Below are 25,687 nucleotides of genomic sequence, written 5' to 3' on the forward strand. Positions count from 1 at the left end.
AAATGGCTCCTGTGTTTTCATCTTCTAGGGACAAAATATCTCTTTCATGAAAGCAAAATCAGGCTCTAGATGACATTTCCTTTGTTTCACTTCTTTCTTGTCTTTTTCTCTGAAGAGAGGTGAAAGGCACAGGGGAGTCACAAGCAGTGGGCAGTTTCTGCATCACTGAATATACAGACAAACTTGAATTGCTCAACGAGTGGACATATTTTGAGAAAGTCGTTTGTCAATGAGTGGCATTAATAGGCCCATATGTAAACCTTGGAATCCCAGTATTGACGTTGTAGATGATTATGCCAATCAGTCTACCTCCTGTTTTTGCACAGACGTGACCTAGCTAATAGTTCCCATGCTATTCTCCTCCAGATAGCCTCAGCCAAAATGATGATTTCTATCTACGGGGATGAATACGGGCACACCTAGGAGTAAGCACATATGTACTCTATTCTTTTCCTCATTCATGGTCCTGTTTAGGGTATAAGCCAGCACACAATATTGCTTCCCAAGCCATGAGATGTGAGCTGTAGAAATAGACATTTATGAATACATCTAAAATCTTCATTGCACATGGGACAGTGGTAGAGTCATCAACAACTTTTATCATTACAACACTTCTATTACAGTATGCCCACTTCCACCTCATGATTCTTGCCCCAAGTAACGGAGGTGCACCGTTCTCCAGCAAGAGCGATCACTTGCTTTACCTGTCCCATTTATGCGTCGTTTCTTTGCGTGTATCCATATACTCCATCTCTCATCGGCTTGCTCAGTATGGTTGTCAAAACGACCAGAGGCGCTAACGCACAAGGCGCTAAATTATGTCTGGGCTCGCCCGTCTCCATTGCCCATAGCTATGTATTAGAACGCTCCACATGCACCACCAGTCATTCACTTCCACTCATCGTTTGGCAGCGACGCCAGATGTCAAAACGCCCTATTTGGCCATGACATCGACATACCGCCCGCCCTTCTTCTTGCCCTTGGCGCCACCCTTACGCGGCGCCGCTGCTCCCAGGAGGTCATCAATGCTGCTGGCGTTGCTCATGCTCGTCGCAGGCCTGCTGGGCGGCGCGGAGGGCGGGCCACCTCCCACGCTGCTAGCGTTTGAGGTGGAGCGCATCATGGATGGCGGCACGGCTGATGGGGCAGACAGGTTGGGTGACGAGGCAGAGCTCGTTGGCGGGGTGGGCCTCATCGGCGGCGCAGAGCTCGAGGGCGGCGGTGGTGTTCCAGCACCGGCTGGGCGAGGCGTGCCGCGGGGAGGGGGTGGCGTGGCAGACTTGGGGGCACTTTCTTCCGCCCCGGCGGCTTTGTTGACCCAGCGCTTCTGGTCGGGGTCATAGACAAAGCTGGACTTTTCTCCGAGCTTGGCACGGATCGGCTTGTTCGGGGAGTTCTCGAGAGACTCCTTCTTTGCGCCGCCGCCGAACCAAGAGGTCAAACCCCATCCTTTCTTGGCTTTGGCTGCTTTCTCGGCTTCGGCTCGTTTGGCTGAGACGTTGTTAGTAAATGGAAAACAGCCAGACAGTGATGGCATCAAGTTACTGACCTTCCTCTTCCGCGACCTTGCGGAACATCTCCTCGTTCTCTTTATCCTTCTCCGCCTTGCTCTTCTCACCTGGCGTCATTGACCTCATGGGAGGGAAGTCGTCATCATCATCGTCCATGAAACTCTTCTTCTTCGGCTTGGGCTCATCCCCGCCCTCTGTGTTCTCATTATCAGGCTCAGGATCTGGCACATAAGACGGAGGTTCGAAGCCCTGAGGTTGGTATGAAGGAGGTTCATAGCCGCCGCTAGAATCTTGATGCTCTATCTCAGTGGGTCCTTGTTCCACTGAGCTGGTCGCTGGTGGCTCATAGCCGTACGATGGGGGCTGGTATCCAAACGATGGTTCTGACGGACTGTCGTTGCTAGCTACAGTGTGCTCAGCGGTAGGAGCAATCGGGGTATAGTGCGACGCATTGGTTGTGGTGGGTGGCGCAGGCGCGTAAGGTGACGAGTGTTGGGAGAAGGAAGCATAGGGTGAGAAGGCCGGGGTGGTTGGAACCGAGGGCCCAGCTGGTGCAGGGGCTGAAGCTGTCGTATTGAAAGTCGGCCGAGCTGGTTGGTAGGGAGATTGGCTCGAAATACCGAGTCCAGGATCGGGGAGACTCTGCGCTGGTGTGTGCACATTGTTGGGAGTGTATGCACTAATATGGCTCGCTGGAACATCAGAGGAAGGTCGCCGAGGCTCGTACGGACCTCGACTGTACTCGCCAGACGTCCGCTCCATCGATGAGCGTCCCATCGGGGTGTAAGCCGCGTTAGGTTCATAAGCAGATGGGGCCGCGGGTGCGTATCTCGAAGACGCTCTTGTTAACTGAGGCGACATCGCCGGAGTCGACATCGCCGGCGCAAGCGGAGCGCCTCCGTTTGCGTACCCATTGGGCGATCCGAACATCTCCATGCCGGTAGCATTCGAGGCGGAGGCGGGGCGGCTGATGGTCGGCGTGCCACCGGCGATACGACCAAAGGGACCAGACTCTTCGCCGAGCTTCGGTGATCCTTGCCCAGGGGCCTCATTCTCATCACCAGCCACGAACTTGTTGAAGCGGCTCCACATTGAATCAGACACCTTGTTCATGCTTGGCTTGGAGATCCAAGAGCCCGAGGTCTCCTTGTGAGGGCTTTGTGCGATCCTCTGCCGCAAGTCCTCAACTGCGGTCTCCAACAGCACGTGGTGGTATGGTGACCTCCTGGTCTGAGCAATCATGTCCTTCGAAATGATGTCGCAGTATTGCATAGCCTTTTCTGTCAAGCCATACTCGGCTAGAGTCATGGCGTGCTGCAGTTTGTAAACAGCCAGATGAGGAACTCCAACTGCGAAGTGTGGAGCTCCAGAGAGGGTCAGTCCGTACTCATACACCTCGCTGAGCAGAAGCGCCTCGGTTTCCTTGAAAAATTGCTGCGCCTGCTTACGGTGGTCTGCACCAACGAGCACAAATTGAGCCTTCGGGTCGTCAAGGCCACCAAATACGGTCGCAGTTCTAGAAAACAGGAAACATATGTGGGCCGCCTCTGCCCGACCGTACTCAGAGAGCAAGTTCCCAAGAGCGTCCAGGGCCTGAACATCGCCAGCACTCCTGTTACTCAAAACGAGAGTCAGAGTCTCGCGCCACTTCTCAAGGCCGTCTACGCCAGCGGCGGTCGAGCGCGAAGTTGATGCAATAAGCTGAACCCCTGCCCGAGCATGCGTAGGTACGAGCTCATCAACACACTCCGCGTGGTTACCGGACAAGACGGCATAGAGAGCAGCTAGCGATTCGTTGTTGCGCCCAGGGAAATTCACTTCTTTCTTGATGAACTCCTGTGAGACCTTGTGATATAGTTCTGGTGACACCGTGTTGGCAATGAGCAGTGCGTGTCCCCAGAGACGTTTGTCGGCAGCGTCCCAAACTGCCTTTTCTCTCTCTCCAGCCATCAGAGATTCTTTGAGCTGGTGTATGGTTGCTGGGTCTATGGAGTCTGACTGCATTTGCGGCGCGGAAGGTTCGCCCGTGAAGCTTCCCAGGTCGGCACCAGTCGTATAGGAAGGCGACGAAATACCGGCTTGTCCAGTTGCTGTGTCGGAGAGGATGTCACGTACGGCCTTTTCTACCGTTGGGTTGCCTTCGAGCACGCCATCATTCTCGATGAACGTTCTCAAAATCTTCCATAACAGCACACGCTCAGTGGCTCGCTTGTCCTCATGTGACAAATTTGTCTGAAGACCTGGATTCGGCAGACCTTGCTCAAGCTCCTGAATGCCAGCTGTGAGCCAAGCAATAGTTTCTTTCTTCTTCGACTTGCCCTTGAGTGGACCAGGGAACTTGGCAAGACGCTCCTCCAATGGTTGAATGTCCTTGACAGCCTTGATGACAACCTCGCCAGGACTGCGGACTATCATCGGGGCAGGCTGGTTCATACCGTACCTCGGCACATCAACAGGGAATGAGGTCACAATCATTCCGCCGCTACCCCAGCTTATCAACGGGCACCCTCTCCATCGCTGCAGTGGGTCATGTTCACGGCCATCTGTAGGTGGAATCAGATTCAGTTTCTGTGACATTCCCCTAGGTCGGCCCGAGACTGCTGAGGTGGGGGCTGCTGCCACGCTGTTCGGCGACATGACATTAGCTATCGACGCCGGCGACGGACCGTATGCTGAAGACGGTCGCGGGACCATTTCTGAGGCTTTGATGGGAGACCTGAGGCCAGACATGGCGCCAGGCGAACCGGTGCTGGACCTTGGAGGGGGTACTATCGAAGTTGCTGGAGCCGGTCCGTACGATATCTTTCGCTTAGGGGCAGACATAACCTCTGGGTTGTAGGTCGCCTGAGCAACCGGGGGACGCTGCGGGCTTCGGGGTGCAAATTGACCTTGATTAAAGTCCTGGGTCACGGCTCTCTGGACAGCAGCCATTGGCGGAGGAGCACCGGTTGCGGGTTGCGCAGTAACATCCTCTTCTTCGACCTCTCGCGTTGGGGGTAGGGACGACATTCTGTTCAGCCTTGGCTCGTGCGAGCTGGAGTTGTTTCGACTTGAATGCAGGCCATTTTCGCCAGCCAGAGGTCTTTGCCGGTCATGGCTGACTTCAAAGTTTGCCAGTGGGCTAGACGTTCTGGGCAAATGAGGCAACACGGTAGGTGGCGTCGCTGCGGTACGTTGGGCAGGAGGCGCGGGTGAGTATCGACTCACTGGCGGAGGTGCCGAGCTACTGGGGATGGCGCCGTGCGGTGGCGCTGGGGAGTACCGTGACGCGCTTGGGGGTGGCCCGCCTGCATCGGCAGCCGGTCCAGATGGGAGCGAAACATATGGGTTTGTGGGTGCCGGTGGTACTAATTTCGCGATATCTGGTGCGGCTGGATGGCCAGGTGCCAAAGAGTCTTGCGGCACGGCAAGTGTCGACGATGGCGGGGGTGGCGGGGCTTGAGGAGGCCCGTTGAAGCTGGATTGCGAAGGCGAGGGTTGGCTCTTGTTACTCGTACGCGAGGCAGGTCGTACCCTGTGGGATGATGGAAGATCCTCAAAGAAGCTAGGTTTGGGCTTCAGCTGTTGGGGAGGTTTGATGTCTGAAGGTCCCTGGCCAGGGTGGACAGCTGACTGCGGCGAAATACTCGGTGTAGAGTTTTGCGTTTGGTCAGGCACAGGGGGCATGGAGCCGTGAGCGGGCGCTGTTGGGATTTGCGGCACAGGAGGTTGGCTATGCATGCTTGAACTCCTTGGGGGTGCCGGAGGCCCAGATACTGGGGCTGGCGACGCTCGAGGCATCTGTTGTAGACTGGCTCGTTTCTTCGGCTTGACAACTTCCATCGGGAGGTCGTACGGAGAAGAGTAACCACCCTTCGCCTTGTCCGCGAAGCTCTGCGCCTTGTTGACCGCGGGCGGCCTCGCAGGCTGTGTGCCGAGAGGCGCTGTCGTTGAGTGCTGCAGTGGTGGAGGCTGAACAGCATAGGGATTCCCGGCAACGGCAGGCATCAGTGAGACGGGGTTGAGAATCGGCGGTTGTGGCACTGTAGGTGAAGCACTGGGGATATAGGGATTCGGTGTGGGAGCCGCGCCAGGCTGCGCAGTGCTCGTGGGCAGGTATCTGCTGCCAGCACTCGAGCCTGGTGTTTGAGCCGGTTGACTGGCGCTGGGAGAGGGCTGGGGGAACTGTGAAGTTGTTGTTTCTTCGACGTCTTCGAGAAATCCTTCGTCGTCGTCGAGAAAGAAGGCCGAGGGATCCACTGCCTTTGGCTCCGAACCATCCTCGGCGGGCTCATCCTCCAGAAGGAAGCCGTCGTCATCATCACTCGCAAAGGCCTCAGACCATTTCGCAGCGATGTCTTCACCACGGGGTTCCTCGGCTCCTTTGCTGGCAGCAGCGGGCGCCTCTGCCACGGCCGGTTCCTCTGCCGGGTGTTGGGGTTCCTCTGCAGCCCAGGACTCGATTCCACCTTGGTTTTCGTCTTCCTCCTCCTCCTCCAGAGTGTCTGAAACCAGGCCAGCCAGCCCTTTGGATTCGGTCGTGTCGAGTCCGTTGAGCACCTGCATTGTCGACTTTCTTTCTAGCTGCCCGGGCGAGAATTGCACAGCCTCTGTATTATCTTCGCCCGCTGCGACCTGATCGAAAAAGTCATCACCCTCTCCATCGACAGAAAACGGGTCTTGCGCTTTGCTGGGCTCTGGCTGGGTCGGCTCTTCGGTTTCCTGGTGGTCGATCAAGGGCAGTCCTTCAGCATACCTGGCATCCGAAGCCTCCTCCTCTGGAGCTTGCAGATCGCCTCCCTGTGTGGTGAAGCCTACTTCAGCATCATCATCGCCCCAGAAATTATCCTGCTGCAGCGCGTTGTTTGCTTGCGGCATGATGCTCTCGTCTTGCTCGTGCTCGTGCTCATGCTCGTGAGACTCGGATTCGTGCTCTATTTCATGAAGCACATCCTCTGCTTGATTTGAGGGGAGCGGTTCAACAACCTCATTTTCATGGTGCCCAGACTGTGGTACCACAGGAAAAGAATTGGTCCTTTCATTCGGCGGCATATACCTGTTGAAGAGGTCCGTCTCGACCCTAGGCAATCCCCATTCGGGTTCTTCTTCATCGCTCATCCAGTTCGGTTGGTGTGAGACGGTGCGCGCGAATGAATCGCTGCTCACATGCTTGGGCGCCGACGAATTCGAGTCCTGCTGGTCCTGAACGGGTTCGGCCGGAGTTTCAGCAGCCCCATCGAGTTCCGTCGTTTCGACCACATCGGCCGGCGCCTGTTCTTCGTGATGCGCCAGAGTTTCCTGCTCCTGCAACGGCGCGTCTTCAGCCTGGAGCTCTGATCCAAGCTCCGGCTGCTCAAGTTTTACTGGCACCACGGGTTGGGGCTCCGGATCTTGTTTCCGCGGGCTGCCAGCCTCGTAATTTGGGAACCACTCATCAGCGACCGAGCTCTCCCGAGTACGAGAGAGGTCAATGATAGGTTCTGGGGCGGCGGGAGCTTCGGGCTGCGCACTGGGGGCAGCTTCGGAGGGCGGGTCGTAAGGTTTGTCCGACTCGGATGATGTGGTGTCGGCCGCAACATCCGGGGAGAAGTTCGGCATCAAGGCGGGATGCCAGGCGGCCGTCGGGGCGTCGGACGACATGGTGGCTGGCTATTGAGCTAGTTGCGAAACCAAGAACTAAAAGAGGCGAGACGTGATGTCCGCAGACAGGCTGTATATGGAGCTGGGAAGGCCCGTTGTAGTCAGCATGCAGGTCGAGTTGGCGACGTATTCGATCACGAAAGACGGCCGCGTCAGTCCCGAGGCACGACGCGCACCCAGGCCGTTCGTGGTGTGACTGATGCGCTTCCTGGGTGGGAGACAGGTAGATATGGAACAGAACAGGTGGTGGACCTCACTTGTATAATACAGTAAATTCAAATACGCTGCAAGTATGCGATCCCTAGAGGCAGTGCTTCATCTTGTGTGGAAAGCTGCCGAGGCCGCGGCCAAGTCTATTGGGTTCGTGTCTCGTGAAAGGCGGCCTGGAAGGGATGAAGGGACGACAGAGCCCGCAGTCAGGACACAGGAGGGAGCCTCGAGTGGTGAGGTGATGCAGACAGGCAGGCGGCGAGGATTGGGTTGCGGAAGATGAAGCAGAACGGGATAGACAAGGGTTGCTGTGCTGTTGCTGGCATCTACTAGTATTGCGCTGCACGGTGTCGTCTCGAACCCCGTTAGACTTGAAAGCTGGCCTGGACTTTTGCCTGCCTGCCAGCCTGCCTGCCAGTCTCGCCTCTTCCCTCGGAGCAGCTATCCTGCTGTCTTTAGTGCTAAGCAAGACCCCTGGAGGTGCATATGGTCGAGGAACCTTGTACCCGGGTAGTGCGTTTGTACTAGGTGACCCGTGGCCGTGGCGTTGTTGCAGGCAGTCTGGCAGTGACGTCCCGCAATGCCCAAGCCAGCTGTCTGTCCTTTTGGTCCGTCGAGTTATTGTGACAGTCTCCGACTAGCCGACCACATGCACACCATAGATCTGTAGATCTGGATTCCATCCGCCAGATATCTGTCTTTTACCGAATAAATTTCTCCCTGGGCCTGGACCGACTGTCCTCTTTGTTTGATACCCCGTTTTTGTCCCCGTCGAGCCTCGCTGCTGAGCCAGCGAAACCCAGTCAAGAGGATCCCATACCCACATTCAACCAGCACACCGCAGTCACAGCGCAGCACGCGCCAGATCCGCCTCAGATCAGCGACCCTGCAAGCGCAAGTGGACTTGGAGAATGACAACATCTAGCTCCAGTCCCGGCACCACCACATGAGAGCTAGGAGGGCTGCCACTTCACCCGGCCCACGCCGCAGGATAAATCATCTCTGCTCCCTCCCATAATATTAGGTCCCCCCCCCAGAGGCAAGTGGGCTTACTCGACTCGCCTGCCTGCGGGATGCCTCCCTCAACTCCATATCACCCTACAGAGCCTCCAGATTCGCCCGCCGATGACTCCGACTCCGACCTTGACCTCGACCTCCAAGAGCTTGACCCCCTTCCCGCCGATGCGCCCGGCAACAAGTCTGGGCTTTTAGGACACGATCGAGAAGCTGCTGAACAGAGGGCCCCCAGGATAGCTCTGCGCAACCTCCGTATGGGGAGTCTGCGCCGCAAGGGAAAGTCGTCCAGAGGCTATCCTGGCGCTGGTGGGGGTAGGGATGCTGGGCTCGACGATGCTGCGGCCCTGCTAGGTGACGCCGACGGAGACGGAGATGGCCAGTCTAGTCGCGAGAACTCCGGCGAGGACGCCCCCTTCTTGCGAGACCACGACGACCGTTCACGCCGCCCTAAGGATGGCCAAAAGCGGCGGCCCAGCTCGTCCGGTGGCCTGCGCCTGCCCAGCTTCATGTCCTCCACCGGGTCGCAGCGTCAGGAGGAGGAAGAGCAGGACCAGGATGAAGACGACCCCTCGGCGTCCAGGCTCGTCGCCGTCGGCTCTGCCCAGTCCACTCGTTTCCCGCCAAACCTTGTGTCCAACGCAAAGTACACCGCCTTCACGTTCCTTCCTATTACGCTATATAACGAATTCTCATTCTTTTTCAACATGTACTTCCTCCTCGTTGCCCTCTCACAAGCGATACCTGCCTTGAGGATCGGCTACCTCTCTACCTACGTCGCGCCCCTAGCCTTTGTCCTGGTGATCACGATGGGAAAAGAGGCATATGATGACATAGAACGGAGGCGGAGGGATAATGAGGCCAACTCAGAACCTTACGCTGTCCTGGCGTTTGACGAACCAGGTCAATATGCTTCGTCTACTCGCCCAAGAAGAACGCTGAAGTCCACTTCCGCACGAAAGGGGCGCAAGGGAAAGCTTCCGGAGAGGGATAGACTCTCTGACATCCAGGAAGAAGAGGAGCAAGCTGAAGGCTCTGGCATGCGCAGGGAACCTTCTTCACAAGTTCGAGACATTAGCAAAAAGTCTCGCGACCTGAAGGTTGGTGACGTCTTGAAGTTGGAGAAAGGTCAAAGAGTTCCCGCCGATGTGATCATCCTGAAGTGTTTGTCCGGCGATGCGAACGCAGGAAGCGACTCTGAAGTGCCCCAGAAGGCCGAGCCGGATCTTCTGGGCAGTATCGACGAGTCGGGGGAAAGCAGTGCTGGTCCGCCTGCGAGCACTGAGCCTGAGCAGAGCTCGGGGCCTGGCGGGGAGACGTTCATCAGGACGGACCAACTGGATGGCGAGACCGACTGGAAGCTTCGCGTCGCGTCGCCTCTGTCGCAGAACCTGGCCATTGAGGAATTGGTTCGTCTCCGGGTTACCGGTGGTAAGCCGGACAAGAAGGTTAACGACTTTGTTGGCACTCTCGAGCTTCTGCCGTCGAGACAAGAAGCCATGGGCAATACTACCAGCGCCCAGACTGATGAAAGCCTGTCTGGCACGGCACCTTTGTCCATAGACAACACTGCCTGGGCAAACACGGTCATCGCGTCTCACGCAACTACCTTGGCCGTGATCATCTACACCGGGCCCCAAACCCGATCTGCTCTCTCCACGGCGCCTTCCAGGTCCAAAACAGGGCTCCTGGAGTATGAGATCAATTCACTGACCAAGATTCTTTGCGCCTTGACTCTCGGCATCTCGATTATCCTCGTCGCCCTGGAAGGCTTCGAGAACGTGCCTGGAAATGTCTGGTATGTTAAGATCATGCGCTTTCTGGTCCTGTTCTCGACAATCGTGCCCATCAGTCTTCGAGTCAACCTTGACATGGGCAAAAGTGTGTACTCTTGGTTCATCCAACGAGACCCCGATATACCGGGCGCCGTTGTTCGAACCAGCACGATACCAGAAGATCTTGGTCGAATTGAGTATTTGCTGAGCGACAAGACGGGCACTCTGACTCAGAATGAGATGGAGATGAAGAAGATTCACGTGGGAACTGTATCTTACGCCAACGAGGCGATGGACGAGGTTTCAGCATATGTGAGCCAGGGATTCCAAGTCCCCCTGTCCACGGATCCAGCTGCAAACAGCACACTCATCACACCATCGTCGACATTCACAGCAACATCCAATGCTGGAGCCACACGCACTCGACGTGAGATTGGTACAAGAGTACGTGACGTTGTGCTGGCACTGGCATTGTGTCACAATGTTACCCCTACAACGGATGAGGAGGATGGCAAGATGGTCACTGCATATCAGGCTTCGTCTCCCGACGAGATTGCCATCGTGAAGTGGACAGAGGCCGTTGGATTGCGGCTTTCGTACCGGGATCGCAAAAGCATGGTGCTCGCGTCTCCAGAGACTGGCCGGCCAATTGTCAAGGTGCGCATCCTAGATGTGTTTCCCTTCACGTCCGACGGCAAAAGGATGGGGATTGTCGTTCAATTTTTCGAGCGACTGGGTAGTGTCCCAAATCTCAACAATGGTGAGATTTGGTTCTACCAGAAGGGTGCAGACACGGTCATGAGTTCGATTGTAGCTGCAAATGACTGGCTTGATGAGGAGACCGCCAACATGGCCCGAGAAGGCCTGCGGACACTGGTAGTGGGTCGGAAACGCCTCTCACCTGCCGAATATCACGAATTCCAGTCCAAATACCAGGAAGCATCGCTCGCCATCAGTGGGCGTGATACCGGCATGCAGAAAGTGGTTTCGCAGTATCTGGAGCGCGATCTGGAACTGCTTGGTGTCACAGGCGTGGAGGACAAGCTGCAAAGGGATGTCAAGCCGTCTCTTGAGCTTCTCAGGAACGCGGGCATCAAGATCTGGATGTTGACAGGCGACAAGGTGGAGACAGCCCGCTGCGTCGCCGTGAGCTCCAAGCTCGTCGCACGCGGCCAGTACATCTACACCGTTGCTAAGATGAAGCGCAAGGACCACGCTCAGGACCACCTCGACTTTCTCCGGAGCAAGGTAGACTCATGCCTCCTCATTGACGGCGAGAGTCTCGCCCTCTTCCTCACGCACTTCCGCACAGATTTCATCTCGGCAGCCGTCAAGCTGCCTACCGTTGTCGCGTGTCGATGCTCCCCCACACAGAAAGCCGAGGTTGCAAAGCTGATTAAGGAGTTCACCAAGAAGCGCGTGTGTTGTATCGGCGATGGTGGCAACGATGTGAGTATGATCCAGGCCGCAGATGTCGGCGTGGGTATTGTGGGCAAGGAGGGTCGCCAGGCCAGTCTTGCTGCGGACTTTTCGATTGAGCAATTCTACCACCTGACCAAACTGCTCGTGTGGCACGGTCGAAACAGCTACAAGAGAAGCGCCAAGCTCGCGCAGTTCGTCATCCACCGTGGCCTTATCATAGCCGTTTGCCAGACCATGTACAGCATCGCTATCAAGTTCGAGCCCGAAGGCCTGTACAAGGACTGGCTCCTGGTCGGATATGCAACCGTCTACACCGCCATGCCGGTCTTGTCCCTCGTCCTGGACAAGGATGTCGATGAGGAGTTGGCCAACCTCTACCCGGAACTGTACAAGGAATTGACCTCAGGTCGGTCCCTTTCCTACAGGACATTCTTCGTCTGGGTGTTCGTCTCGATATACCAGGGAAGCATGATCCAAGGCCTTTCTCAGTTGTTGACCGAGGTCGATGGGCCTAGGATGGTCGCGGTGAGCTATACGGTGCTCGTGCTCAACGAGCTGCTCATGGTTGCAATTGAAATCACGACGTGGCACCCAGTTATGATCTTATGCATCATCGGGACATTCCTGATGTTCATCGGGTCCATTCCATTCCTTGGCGGCTACTTTGATCTGGCCTTCCTCTTAACCTTGTGAGTAACTTCTAACCCCTTCAATAGATAGGATTTCTCCCCCACGGCACTGTCTGACCATATCCCTAGGGGTTTCTACTGGCGAGTCCTTGCGATCGGTGCGATCTCGCTCATCCCACCATACGCCGGCAAGCTTATCAGGAGGACCATGAAGCCGCCTTCGTACCGAAAGGTACAAGGAATTTGATCCAACTGGCCTGGTTTGCAGGCTTGTGAATGTGAATGCGTTTTTGCTGTGCTTCTCTTTTGTTTCCAGTCCGTTGCTGCACGCATAGCTTTGGCGTTGGGTTCCCAGCAGTGGTGTTTCTAGAACGACCATCTCGACTGTCTTGCCATATAACTCTATCTCCAGAATGAGACTGCTGGTGAAGTCTATCTGTTCCATGCCACAAAATATAGGCCGTGACTAGTATGCTATAACTGCTTGCCACCAAGCCGTCCACCTCTGCCTCAGTCCCGACCCAACCAGACCCATCATCAGCCTCCCTCATTGCTTAAGCACGAGCCAGTCCCCCCAGGCCCCCGGGTTCTTCTGCATGAGCTTGCGGACGAGCCCTCCCACGGGACCCTGCCGTTCGGCCCCATCCGCCCAGACCTTGGGTCCCACGTACGCGCTGATGAACCCGTCCGGGCCGGAGATCATGAGCAGGTTCTTCCCGCTCACGCCTCTGCCATCATCACACGTACACCCCCTCGCCGGCTCGCCAGCCCCGCGCTGGCCGCCCGGCCGGACGTCAGACTCGTGCGTGCTGTGCTGGAGTAGCTGCTGCGAGTGGTAATAGCACGACGACGACGCCGGCTCCGCGCCCACAGCCCGTGGCGACGGGGTCCTGTGCGGCCGGCCCTCGACCGCCCTCGCCACGTCCGCGGCGCCGACCACGCCGGCCTCGTCGTCCGCGACGCACCGCAGCTCCAGCTCGTGGCCCGCGCTCCTGAACGCGCCCTGGAGCCCCCGCAGCTCCCGCACGACGGGATGCTCGGGCCCCCCGCCGGCGTCCTCGGCCCCGGCGGTGGTGGTGGTGGGCGGCGCAGGCCCGCCGGCCAGCCCAAGCCGGCCCCAGAACCCCCGGCCGCTGTCCCTCCCCGGCGGGAGGAGCCGCGGGCAGCCCGCGCAGTCGGCGCGCGACCGGCTCGCCCAGATGATCTCCATGGACAACTTCCCCTCGTCTTGCTCGCCGCGCCGCTGCTGCAGCAGGTGCCGCGCCACCTGCAGCGCGGGGGCGACGCCCGTGCCGCCCGCGAGGAACACGACGCGCCCGCCCTTGCCGCCCAGCCGGGCGGCCACGTCGAAGCCGAGGTGCGGGCCGCGCAGGTAGACGTCGTCGCCCGGCTGCAGGCGGGACAGGTACGTGGACATCTCGCCGCCGTCGTACCTGCGGACGAGGAAGCGCAGTTGGCGGTGGTGGTGGCCGCCGTCGTCTTCCTCCCCCTCCCCGGGGGCCACGGGCGGCGGCAGGGGCGTGTAGCTGCGGGCGATCTGCAGCTGCGGCTGCTTGATCTCGACGGACCACAGGCCGTGGGCCCAGGCGGCGCGGACCAGGGCGGCGTTGGCCGGCTGGTGCTGCGCCGGCGCCGAGACGGTCAGGATGAAGGTCGTGGGCGAGGTCTGCTCCCTCGAGGTGACGGTGAAGGGGACGAAGCTCTCGCTGTTCAGGACGCCCTTGGGTGTGTTGTTGGCGAAGGGGTTGCCGATGTCCGTGGCGGCGCTGAAGAGCACCGCGCCCAGGGCGATGAGTGTCAGGGTGGCCAGTTGACGGCTGCGTCTCGTCCTGCTGCTGCCTTGTCCACTTCCCTTGGGTGTGGTGCGCCTGGTTGCTGTGTTTGCGAAGCTCCGTGCGGTCCCGTCTGGCCGGCGGGCCGAGCAGCGAGGGGCCCCGAGGGGTTCAGGCCTGTGTCGTTGTGTGGATGCTCTGCTGTTTGTTGATAAATGGCAGGCCCCTGGTCTCATGCCCGCACCGCGTGGTTGTAGCCGCATGCATGTGAGCGGTGTTGGTGATGGGACGGCGTCTGCGAGGGCATTGGGCCGGAATCTCATTGCCGGCCTCGTTAGAGCCCGGCTTGTCATGCTGGATTGCAATAGTGAAACCGCAACAACATCAGATCGGCAAGAAGATGAATGTATTAGGGGTTGATGTTGATGACGACGAGATGGCGGACACCTGAAGGCTCAAGGGTGAAGTTTTGGGCAACAATCACGTGCCGTGCAGCAGACTCTGTACTGCAGTCAGGAGGTCAAATCGGTGAGTATTAGATCGGAATTCTTTTGTTTGGTTCGTCCGAGAGCCATCACTCCTGTGCTTGTCGCGAGTTGAAGGCGCTCTGTATTCATGAGGTCTCGGAAAAGATTCAAGGATTGAAAGTTACGTTGCGTATTTTACGGCCACGGCAGCACTCCAAGTCACGGCGTTCCGTATTATTTCTTCTAAGTCTATAATCTCAAGATGGTTCGGTCTTGTTTGATCCCGCCTCGGAACATATTCTCAATGACTCGGCCTTGGCCAATTGTTTCCGCGATGATGCCCTCGACGTGCTGTGGTTCAACCCGACCGTACCATATGCCATGTCCGGCAAGCGGGTGCTTCTCCCCGCTGGCCGTCTTCATGGACGGCGGCAGGTAGACGATGATGTTCCCAGCAAACTTGTGACCGCCAATATGAGATATCAGGCCGACCCGTGCCGCCGGGGCCGGAGTTCCAACAGCTCCCGTGATGGCCGCAGCTTCACCCGGGCCGTCGATTTCAACAGGTCCGCGCAGCACGTCGACGCCCTGCCTCGCCAGCTGGGTCTCAAACTCACTCCTGAGCACGGGGCCCATCACCCCACACCTCATGTCCCTCCCGCCGTGGCCACAGATGAGGACCAGGATGTCCTCGACGTCCCTGACACCGTGGAGCAGCTGGCCATACATGGGCTTGCGCGTCAGGCGGTCGCGATGTATCGGCGACAAGCCATCGTGCGCAGAGTGCAGCTTCTCCGGCAGCAGGAAGCCCTTGGCAAGCGCCTCGACGCTGTCGAAGGACACCCTCGGCAGGAAGGGCACGTACTTGAAGCTGGGCAGCAGGTAGACCGACGTCGTGACGAGCTCGGCCCTCCTGGGCGCAGACGACGCGAAGGACGAGTTGAGGACGGAGATGTTGTGGAAGGGCTGCGAGGCGCAACGACAAGGAGACTTACCGTTAGCCAGCGATCGCACAGCCCACAGGGGCGGTCCGACTCACGTCACTGTAGACACCCCCGCGGCCAAAGAGCTCCTTGAGGTCCGCGGCCAGGTTGTCGCCGCTGCTGTCCTCCTCGATGCGCGACGGCCAGTCGTCCTCGCCCGTGCACACGAGCACCTGCTCGCTGTAGCTTGAGATGAGGCCGTTCAGCTTGCCCTTGTGGTCGATCTCGAGCCCTGCCGGCATCGCGGGCGTCGCGGCGCACTCGCATGTCGGCGCCGGGCAGGCCGGCACCGTCGGGAAGGCTGGCGCCCTCGCGCCCGCGCTGTAGAACCTCTGCGCCGGGAGCATGAAATGCCGGCTGGTCAGGCCTGATAGAGGCCGGGGCGGGCGTGGTGGCATCTCAGGCTGTTGAATCCCCTGCTCATGAGAATTCGAAGTGACTGGGTGTTGGTCGAGTAGTGACGCACTTATAATACGCTTTTGTTGCCCCCTTATGTAGTTTTCACGCAAACTCTGGCCTCACTAGACTAGTAGGTCGGTCACCGAGACCAGCTCCGGATTCACTGTGGTTCAGAAGGCCTACGGCCCACCCTAGCCGCCCGCCCCCTCCCCCAAGGAAAAAATAATACTACACAACACGCAGCATCCAGATTCAGAACGTATACTTAGACGCTCGTTTGTGGCTCAGTACTTCCCCAGTAGTTCTTCGTCAATGCGGAGTACATGAACAGACTGATGTACTTTCGGCCATACTGTAGCATTGTAGAGGACTTCAGAATAGCATGCATATATCGTGATACACAGGATGGCCTCTGGTTCGGTAGGTTTTGTTACTACCTAGGTACTCACGGATAGTAAAAAGGCATCATAAGAGTCCAGCACGTTCCAAGGTATCATCTCCCCATTTCAAGTCGCAAATTGGCTTTTCAAACAACGAATGCCCTGGCGTCGAAATTGCTGCACTTAGAACTGTCGGTTCTCATCAGGCCACTCTCCCCTTCGGTTGTCCCTTAGTGGTCACATGGGTCAATATTATCTGTCTAATTCTTTCTTACAACCTCAATGGCACTCGTCACCCTTCGGCGCGGCGAGGAACGGCACGTTCTCAGATACCCGAGCTTTCTGGCAACCGGGCGAGGTCCTCGACATTGTTCAGGATGAACATGGTTGCAGCCACGAGCCGTGTCATACACCTTGATGACCATCACCAATGGTTGCCTACATCTATTTCAACCACTTTCACGGCGTGTTAAAAAGTTCAGCTCGGCCCGACCACAATTTCCCCAAATGTTCTCGGGGTTCCAACCGCTGCGGTGGGTGTGAGACGTGAAGGCGTCCGGTGTGGTTTGATGGCTAAGCCTTACTGCTTGTTTGGTGCCGAAAAAGGTGGCAGAGTCGATGACCCTTGTATAAGTCATATAGTGGCCACAGTGATTCCAATGCGCGATGTTTAGAGACGGTGAGGCAACCACAATGCTTCAGCCGTGAGGCAAGCCCATGATGCATTTGGTGGCATTCGGCAGTCAACATTGCGTGCTGGGAACGACCGTCGTCTTCTCCTTTCCATTTTCTCGCTGGGGCCTCATTCGACCCAAGTTCTCCGCGATCACAGGGCTTGGGTGACCAACTCAAGGAGATCGAAGAAGGCCTCACGGCTCTGGTCGTCAAACTTGGTGATGCCCAGGCCCACCAAGAGCGTCCTTCGGTCATCAGGGTTCCTTAGAGCCAGGTGGCTGGCGATCTGAGCGGCGTACAGCTGGCCCATAGTCTCCCTGTCCTGTCCCCCGCCACCAAGAAGAGTCTTGGGGGTCAGGTGAAGAGAGGGAAGCGCCGACAGCTCGGCCCTTGGCATGGCCATGTCAACGAGGGCCGGAGACGGGGCGGCAAGCGGTACTTGGACCTGAGAATTTATCATCAGTACTTGAATTCCATGTGATCGATGGCTGGGGTAACAACCTACCCATTGCGACAGGCGGCCCTCTTGCGAGATGGTGAGCAGGATCTTGTCGGCGAAATTGGTGCACGAGACCTGAGTTGGCACGCCGTTGACTGTCCCGTTTGCCAGTTTCGAGGGCGCTGGAAAAGGCTCCTCCCGGACGTCAGAGCTTGTAGTCGACGCCATCTTGGAATTGCGTCTTTGTGGAGCGAAGGTACTGCCCAGGATAAGTGACGGGATGTTGTTTACTTAGTAGTCAACAGTGACAGAGGACTGAAGTACTAGGCTGCGACCAAATACTGAGCCTGGAAGGAAGCTTGAGCCGGGGTTGGCAGCCCGAGCCCAACCCCGCTAAATGTCGGCCCGCCCGCACTCCTGGGTCTCGCTTTAAGGGCCCAGTGCTCCACATGAGTGCTGAACCGCTCTGCCGGCCACCACACAGGTGAAGCTCTCCAGTGGAAGGCTATCTATCCGTACCTGGTGCCCGGGTATAGGTACCTAGGTACTTAGTGGGCGGCCGCACTGTAAGTTCAGCGGCACACACCCTGACTCCACTAGCCGCGCTAGTAGTGTAGACCCACAAAAAACTTTCTGGAGTCTAAGATTTCATCGCCTTCTCATGTGAGAGAGACACTGCGAAGCAGTCAACCGGCCGAGATTTCTGAAGATATCTCAAAAACACCGCAACATTGGGACAAAATGGCGGCAAAAAAGCACGTATCGAAACCAAGGAAACAGCGAGACCGGAATCTTGCTCGCAACCAGAACCGAGATAGCAAAAGCGACGACACAGCAAATGCCGAGGAGATTCTTCCTGAGCACATCCAGGAGAAGAAGGAGCGCAAGGCCCGCATGCGCGAGGAGCTGAAAAACCAGGGCGTCAAAGTCAGCGGCAAAAAGTCAAAGCGTCTCGACAAGTACATCGAGAACAAGCTCAAGAAGGACGAAAACAGAGAACTCCTCGCCAAGCTCGCTGAGACAAAGGTAGACACCAGCCTTTTCGCGAGCAGTCGCTCACTCGGCCACAATCGCGAGACCACCCGCGAGGCCCTGGCAAGAGCCCTGAGGGAGAGCCAGGCCGGGATCAACAAGGACGCCAACGAGAAGCTACTGTATCAGGCACGCCGGGCTGCGGCAGAGGAGAGCGACGATGAGAGTGATGCAGCCCAGGATGAGCCTCCAGTGAGGACCGCGGCACCCAACCCACCACCGCCGCCACAGACAGCATCGCCTGCGGCTGCACCTGCGCCTGTGCCTCCTACGAGTGGCGTGGGTTCCGGCCTCAAGCGACCGCTGGACCTTGGTGAAGATGGACGCCCCAAGCTGGCGAAGCGGCAAAAGAGGGGTGGCGTCAAGTCCAAAGTAGCCATTCCCCAGCCTGTTGAACCAGAACCGGTCGAAGAGGAGTCCGAGGACGATGACGATGCTTGGAACGGATTCAGCTCCGACGATGGGGCAGGAGAGTCAGCCAGTGGCAGTGGCAGTGGCAGTGGCAGTGATGAATCAGAGCAAGAGGCTTCCGATGAAGAATCGAAATCCGGATCAGAAGGGTCGGAATCTGAGGGTGGCAGCGAAGACAGCAGCGATGAAGGGTCCAACGATGATTCAGACGATTCAGAAGAAGATGAAGAGGAGCAGCAATCCAAACGGAAGCAACGCTCCTCCGCTTTCAAGCAGTGGGCTCACCAACAGCGGAATGAGGCCATGGGGTACACACCTGTGGCCCAAGTACTTGACATGCCAAAACCCGCCAATTTCACTCCCCGCCCGCTCGAGGAAGACCCATTGCCCCGCGAGCTGCTGCCAACAAAGAATGTGGACCGAAAGGCCTACAGCGTTACGGTATCACGCTCTCCTGACATCCAGGAGGCTCGGCTAAAGCTTCCTGTGGTTGGCGAGGAGCAGCGGATCATGGAGGCAATTCACGACAATGACATCGTCGTCCTGTGCGGTTCAACAGGATCCGGAAAGACCACTCAGGTCCCTCAATTTCTCTTCGAAGCGGGATACGGATCTCGCGACGGCCCGACTCCTGGCTTGATCGGTGTCACACAGCCCAGGAGGGTTGCAGCTGTCAGTATGTCAAAACGTGTGGGTCAGGAGCTTGGGGACCACTGCGATAAGGTGGCATACCAGATCCGTTTCGAAGGCACGGTGGACCCAAATACGGCTGTCAAATTCATGACCGATGGTGTGTTACTCCGAGAAGTGGCTCAGGATATTTCACTCAAGAAATACTCCGCCATCATCGTGGATGAGGCTCACGAGCGAAGCGTCAACACTGATATCCTCGTGGGTATGCTCAGCAGGGTGGTTAAGCTGCGCAAGGAGCTTTCCCAGGAGGACCCCACTATCAAGCCGTTGAAACTGGTCATTATGTCCGCTACACTGCGCATAGAAGATATGACCCAGAATCCAACCTTGTTCAAAACCCCTCCTCCTGTGTTGGAGGTGGAAGGCAGGCAGTACCCCGTCACCGTTCATTTCTCCCGGAGGACTCAGCACGACTACGTTGAAGAGGCTTTCAAAAAGATAAGCAGAGGCCACAGGAAGCTTCCGCCCGGTGGCATCCTTGTGTTCATGACTGGTCAAAATGAGATCACAGAACTCATGAAGAAACTGAAGAAAACTTTTACTGGTATGGACTCGGCAACCGGGCCGAAAGTAAGATTGCCAGCAAATGTGGCATCGATCGAGGCGGAGGACATAGACTTCGGGGTTGATGACGACCGCGAGGTTGAGGACTACGACGATGGCCTGGTCTCTGGCGACGAGGAAGAAGACGACGAGGCCGAGTTTGAGATCCCTGAGGAAGAGGGCGAAACGGGATCTGGCCCGAAGCGCATGCATGTCTTGCCTCTTTACTCACTCCTGCCTACAAAAGAGCAAATGCGCGTTTTTGAGCCGCCGCCAGATGGCTCCCGCCTGGTCATCTTGGCCACCAACGTCGCCGAGACCAGTTTGACCATCCCAGGCATACGATATGTCTTCGATTGCGGGCGATCGAAGGAGAGAAAGTACGATCACCTGACTGGTGTCCAAAGCTTTGAGGTTGGTTGGATTAGCAAGGCCAGCGCTAGCCAGAGATCTGGACGTGCAGGTCGTACAGGGCCTGGCCACTGCTACAGGTTATACTCCTCTGCGGTGTACGAGAGGGACTTCCAAGAATTCGCCGAACCAGAACTGTTGCGAATGCCCATTGAGGGTGTGGTTCTCCAGCTCAAAGCCATGAACCTACAGAATGTCATCAACTTCCCGTTCCCAACGCCCCCGGACAAGCAAAGCCTCCGCCAGGCAGAGAGGCTATTGCATTATCTGTCCGCCATCAACAGCAGCGGGCAGGTGACCCAGATCGGAAGAACCATGTCGATTTTCCCGCTGTCGCCCCGTTTCTCTCGCATCCTCTTAGTCGGCCACCAATTCGACTGCATTCATTACACCATTGCCCTGGTCGCCGGCCTCTCGGCTGCAGAAATATTCCTGCAAGAATCACACGCAATCCCACAACTCGCCAACAAGGAGGACGGCGAGGACAGCATCCGCACAAACGCGGACGTGCTCGCGGAGACCCGACAAGCCAATGCCCGGCGCGCGTTCAACGCCGTGCACAAGAACTTCTGCTTCCTCGACGACAAGGCAGATGCCATCAAGCTGCTGCAAGTCGTGGGGGAGTTCGCGCACGAGCCCACCGAGGCGTGGTGCGAGGCGCACTTCGTCCGGTACAAGACGCTGAAGGAGATACTCCAGCTCCGGCAGCAGATCACGGAGCTCCTGCGGACCAACATCGCGACGTTCGCGGGCCTCTCGTTCCAGGCCAAGCTCCCCGCGCCGTCCGCGAAGCAGATCACCGCCCTGAAGCAGATGGTCGCCGCCGGCTTCATCGACCAGGTCGCCATCAGGAACGACAAGGCGCCCACGCCGCTGGACATGGGGCGGAAGCCCAGGCGGGCCATCGACGTGGCGTACCTGCCCCTGACGCCGCTGGCGGTGCCGGCCGCCGCCGAGCCCGGCGAGAGGGCCGTCTACCTGCACCCGTCGTCCCCGATGGCGCACCTCAGCCCGGACGAGTGCCCGGACTACGTCATCTACTCGCACCTGCAGAAGGCGTCCGGCGGCCGCACGAGGATGCACACCCTGACCGAGGTGACGGGCAGGCAGCTCGCGTCGCTGGCCAAGGGCACGCCGCTGATCTCGTACGGGAAGCCGATCAAGGAGGTCAAGCTGGAGAACACGGAGGGCGGGAAGCTGCGGGAGGTGTGGGTCGTGCCCTCGCTGAATGCGGAGGGCAAGGGCGGCCTGGGGTGGCCTCTTCCTGCGAAGAAGGTCACGCAGCGCAGGGTTGCGGGCAACTGGGTCGTGGAGTAGGCAAGGGTTGGTTGGCATAGCGCCGGAATTCTTTGTATTCTAGCAATTGGGATAAGTGTCGAGTACAGAAAAGCCGTTTAGGGGTCAGGATGTATAGACAAAGGGTCGGCTCACGAACGAAGCACTTGGTCAACAGCACGACGGACACAGACAAAGGAGGATTATGTCTTACATATACTGACATGCTCTCCGGACTCGGACATCTCGATAGGAGATGCGTGTGCAATAATCAAAATACCTACGGGCTCGTGTAGCTCTGCAATCATATGTGGTTGGGCCGCCAGCCATGTCATCCGCCCGGTCAAGACGCCTCAAGCACGTCGGCGTCCTCCTCCCACCGCAGACCCGCACCGACGATCCGGCTCGTGTGTCCCAAGAGTGGCCTAGGATAGTCAACAGCTCACACATCGCAAGCAAAGGGTTTCTCCTAGTCGCACTGCTCCCCGGGAGGTCGCAAGTGCAGGTCGTACAGTCCATCCAGACGGGCGAGCTCTTCGTGCACAAGTTCGTGCGGCCGAAGCACGACGACCCAGCCCTGCCAGAGTACCCAGAGCCGCTGGAGCTCCGCGTGTCGACGTGGCAGGACCATATTCCCAACGGCCAGTTCCCCAATGCCGTCCCGGTGGGCGTGCTAGACTCGTCGTTTCCGTTCTTCAACTCCCTGGAGTTCTGGCAGTACTATACTCCACCTGACGATAGCGATAATGACCCAGCGTATTCGCTGTACTTTGAGTGAGATATTCTGGCTACAGGGCCGCCTTTTTTTTTTTTTTTTTGTATCTTGCCCCAACTAATCGTCTTAAAGATATTGCAATGGCGGAGACTTGGGTCATTTTATAGAAACGCACAATGTTAGGAACCAGGCCGTTTCTGAGCACTTTATATGGTAATGCCCCTAATCTTCGCTAACTCAACCACGACAGTATAGACGTTTGTTAACGGCTGTTCCACAGGCTTGTAGCAGAGCAGCTTTGTCTAGTGATCGCATGGTTACACTTTGGAGAGCAACCTGATGTACCTGGACAGCAGGCGCCAGCGAACTGGAATACAATATATCATCGTGATCTGGTAAGTCAATGAGTGATGTTGTGTGATAGTACCTGCAGCTTGTGTCCGCCCACAGGTCTGACAACAAACTCTCAGTTCCCCAATAACATTTTTATCAACTACCCGCCGCGCGGACCTGGTCGCCCCCCAGCCGCAGGTTCGGAGACCTTCGCGCTGCCCCAGATCGTCGTGGGCGACTTCGGAAACTCGGGGGTTGACGGGGACGACCCGACGATGCTCCCCCTGAACGTGTGCGGGGGCGACACCCCGGACAACAACGAGCTGCGGCTGTGGGAGGACACGTACGGCGCGGGCAACACCCTCCGCCGGCTGTGCCAGGCCCACCTCCCCTACGACGAGGGCGGCGTCGGCACCGCGGACTGGCTGACGCGGCGGCCCGACAACATCAGGATGGCAGACCTCAACGCCCGGGACGCCTCGGTGCCCAACTACTCGGACGAGCTGGTCGGCCTGCTGGCCAACTTCGAGTGGGAGTTCATGGACACGGGGACCGAGATCAGCGAGCTCGACAACCCCCTGGCCCGGGTCCCCGCCACCTCGAGGTGGATGGTCGACACGCTGTACCCGGCCGCGGCCGCGCGCGTGGCGGCCTACCGCAACCCGCCGGGGGGACGCCCGAGAGGGTACTTTGACGCGTTTGACGTCTCCTGGGCGAGGCCGGGGACCCTGATGCCCTTTGTGTATAACCGCAGCCACGCGGCTGCCGCCGGTGACGCTTTAGCTGAGGGTGTTACCGCCGGTCGTGCCGACGATGCCGATGTCACGAGGATGCAGCAGCTTGCGGCCTTGCACCAGTGGGAAGACGTCAAGCCGAGGTATGAGCTGCGCTCTTTCGAATACGTTAGCCCGAGTGGCCCGGCGATCGTGGACATGAAATACCCGCCGCCCTACGCTGACAGTGATGATGACGATGACAGTGACGATGGAAGCTTATAGGTGGACATCCTCTTGCCTGGGAAGCTTGGAGTGGCAGGGAAAGTAGGAGAGTCCTTGATGCAATGATGGTAGACTTGATATTGGAGTTGGACGCCTCGAGTGTGCTGCTGTTTGCTGGGAATTATCGTTATTAGTAAGGCAGAAGAACACTTTCCGTGTTCCACGCTCTCCTGAAATGAAGCGTAGTCATGTCTGCAAAACCGTTACAGGAAACCAATTGATACATATAAGCACCAATTTGTTTTCTTACCCCTGGCCCCCTGATGTTGCTGTGACTATACGTACTCTGGGATGTTGAAAATCCATCGAAAACCGTGACGGCGAAAATCGTCCAAGTCTGTTCCAAGAACCGAGCATTTGATTTGCCCACGAGCGTTCGATTGGAAAACATTAACGTGTGGTGCTGGCATAAGAAATATTCGAAAAGGAAAACCAGTGCCATTCTCATTTCACCTGCCATCTCTGTGGCTTCTAGGCGGGGGTATCGTACCAAACTTTTAACACAGAACGCCACGCAGCCTACCTCGGTATGCTTCTCCCTACAACTCCCTTCAGGAAATGAAAGCTTCCTGGAACTGGCAAGCCAACCGAATCACGATGGGGTAGGCGTGCCAGTAGCTATGCCTGAGCCTCCCTTGCTTTTCCTCCTCTCCTTTGACTTGGCGCTGCCTCCTGGCCTTGGACTCTTGGTCTTCTTGGTCTCCTTCGCAGAGAGGACCTCGACAGCCTTCGTGTTAAGGGGGGCCAGTGTGGGCGGTTTCAGGGCCACAGGAGGGGCACTCGGCACGGCAAGCTTATCGTTGCGCCCGGTTGATGCGAAATGGAAGTTCCCTGGGGCTCCCGTGATGGGTATCTCATCCATGTAGTCGCCGCCGTACTTCATGTGGATACGGAAGGATTCCTCGGCCAGGCGCGCCAACTCCTCCTCCCTTGTCGAAGTCTTTGCGGGCGGTTGGCCTTGTTTGGCACCGGGGGCTTCGGGCATTGGCGTTGCCTCTTTTGGCTCCAAGGTCGAAGCTCTTGGAACTTGAGGGTTGGCGTAGACATGGCCCTTCGCAGGTGTCCACTTCTGTATGCTATTGGCACTCTCCAGGATCTTCCCCACTGCCGTGGAAACGGTTGCCTATAAAACAATACGTCCGTTAATGCCGTGGTCTGGAGGACACCTCGGGTGAAGGCTGCAACCCACCATTCTGGAGCTCATAAGGTCCGCAAACGTCGGCGCAGCGTATAGGTTCTCTCCCACCAGGAAATAGTCCTTATGCACCGTCAACTCATCCTCCTGCCCGGGCCTCTTCCGCCTGTTCTGCTTGCGGATCACCCATACGCCTGTTCCCTGGCCCGGGCCAGTCTCGGCGGGCTGTTCCGCAACAATGTACTCGAGTCCCTGCATACTCCTCAAACGAGTCTCGAAGGCCTCTCGGGTAGCGAGTACGTGGAAGAGGTTGGCATTGTACATGGCCTGGTTCTGGATTACATTGTTGTTGGACGTTGGGTCGAAGAATGGGGATGTCGCGAAGTAGTGCAGCACGGTATTCGTATGTAATGGACCATTCTGCATGATGAAGGCTGGGTTCCTCCACTGGATCTCGTCCATGGCGGACTCCTTCGCCGCGGAGCCCATCTTGAAAGCCGCCCGTTCCTCGAGATTGGGACACAAGAAGTCGGTTCTGCTCCGCGGTCACCGAGGATGCTTTCGATCGGATGTGAGCAAGGTGGCTTCCTCTCTTCACCAGGGATTTCAAAGGCAGTGGTAATAGCCTCGAAAGCGCAGACGAGTTCTGATAGCAAGTGGTGGGCACGGCAGGTGTGGAAAGGCTGAATGCGAGCTCGAGGATGAAGTTGGGAACGCTTGGTTCAACTGGAGCTCCAAGAAGCTCGCCCGACAGGGGCCGGGGGGGGGGGGCAGGTGCAGGCCAAGGTGCCTGGGTTACCCCAGCTGTGCCCCACCAGCCCGTGCAGGTCGCTAGTGGGATGGTGG

General features: G+C 57.6%; 8 protein-coding genes across 8 annotated transcripts; 3 read left to right on the forward strand and 5 right to left on the reverse strand.

Annotated features, from left to right (window-relative positions):
• Window positions 1–579: 579 nt before the first annotated feature.
• KVR01_011161 (uncharacterized protein) lies at window positions 580–7,680 on the reverse strand. Its single transcript, XM_044787194.1, has 3 exons — window positions 7,388–7,680; window positions 1,550–7,212; window positions 580–1,491 (listed from the first exon to the last, which is right to left on the reverse strand). Exons 2-3 carry the CDS (start codon window positions 7,128–7,130, stop codon window positions 935–937), a joined length of 6,138 nt encoding a protein of 2,045 aa, XP_044639536.1. The 5' UTR covers window positions 7,131–7,212; window positions 7,388–7,680; the 3' UTR covers window positions 580–934.
• A 291-nt stretch (window positions 7,681–7,971) lies between these two features.
• Window positions 7,972–13,136, forward strand: KVR01_011316 (uncharacterized protein). Its single transcript, XM_044787338.1, has 2 exons — window positions 7,972–12,240; window positions 12,310–13,136. The coding sequence occupies exons 1-2, from the start codon at window positions 8,414–8,416 to the stop codon at window positions 12,425–12,427; spliced, it is 3,945 nt and encodes a 1,314-aa protein (XP_044639691.1). The 5' UTR covers window positions 7,972–8,413; the 3' UTR covers window positions 12,428–13,136.
• Window positions 12,728–14,530, reverse strand: KVR01_011243 (uncharacterized protein; the record flags this gene model as incomplete). Its single annotated transcript, XM_044792169.1, has 1 exon — window positions 12,728–14,530. Exon 1 carries the CDS (start codon window positions 14,303–14,305, stop codon window positions 12,728–12,730), a length of 1,578 nt encoding a protein of 525 aa, XP_044639618.1. The 5' UTR covers window positions 14,306–14,530.
• Window positions 14,531–14,638: 108 nt separating this feature from the next.
• Window positions 14,639–16,089, reverse strand: KVR01_011468 (uncharacterized protein). Its single transcript, XM_044793449.1, has 2 exons — window positions 15,459–16,089; window positions 14,639–15,385 (listed from the first exon to the last, which is right to left on the reverse strand). Exons 1-2 carry the CDS (start codon window positions 15,798–15,800, stop codon window positions 14,669–14,671), a joined length of 1,059 nt encoding a protein of 352 aa, XP_044639843.1. The 5' UTR covers window positions 15,801–16,089; the 3' UTR covers window positions 14,639–14,668.
• Window positions 16,090–16,398: 309 nt separating this feature from the next.
• Window positions 16,399–17,641, reverse strand: KVR01_011250 (uncharacterized protein). Its single transcript, XM_044788693.1, has 2 exons — window positions 17,362–17,641; window positions 16,399–17,301 (listed from the first exon to the last, which is right to left on the reverse strand). Exons 1-2 carry the CDS (start codon window positions 17,521–17,523, stop codon window positions 17,008–17,010), a joined length of 456 nt encoding a protein of 151 aa, XP_044639625.1. The 5' UTR covers window positions 17,524–17,641; the 3' UTR covers window positions 16,399–17,007.
• A 395-nt stretch (window positions 17,642–18,036) lies between these two features.
• On the forward strand, window positions 18,037–21,702 carry KVR01_011190 (ATP-dependent RNA helicase ECM16; the record flags this gene model as incomplete). The annotated part of the gene is made up of 1 exon (XM_044781704.1): window positions 18,037–21,702. One exon carries the CDS (start codon window positions 18,037–18,039, stop codon window positions 21,700–21,702), a length of 3,666 nt encoding a protein of 1,221 aa, XP_044639565.1.
• A 286-nt stretch (window positions 21,703–21,988) lies between these two features.
• KVR01_011222 (uncharacterized protein) lies at window positions 21,989–23,706 on the forward strand (the record flags this gene model as incomplete). The annotated part of the gene is made up of 3 exons (XM_044790230.1): window positions 21,989–22,434; window positions 22,631–22,659; window positions 22,907–23,706. 3 exons carry the CDS (start codon window positions 21,989–21,991, stop codon window positions 23,704–23,706), a joined length of 1,275 nt encoding a protein of 424 aa, XP_044639597.1.
• Window positions 23,707–24,298: 592 nt separating this feature from the next.
• On the reverse strand, window positions 24,299–25,330 carry KVR01_011248 (uncharacterized protein; the record flags this gene model as incomplete). The annotated part of the gene is made up of 2 exons (XM_044789082.1): window positions 24,299–24,829; window positions 24,896–25,330. 2 exons carry the CDS (start codon window positions 25,328–25,330, stop codon window positions 24,299–24,301), a joined length of 966 nt encoding a protein of 321 aa, XP_044639623.1.
• Between the last annotated feature and the right edge of the window lie 357 nt (window positions 25,331–25,687).

This window comes from Diaporthe batatas, assembly GCF_019321695.1.
Source record: "Diaporthe batatas strain CRI 302-4 chromosome Unknown Contig00015, whole genome shotgun sequence".
Taxonomy (NCBI): Eukaryota; Fungi; Ascomycota; class Sordariomycetes; order Diaporthales; family Diaporthaceae; genus Diaporthe; species Diaporthe batatas.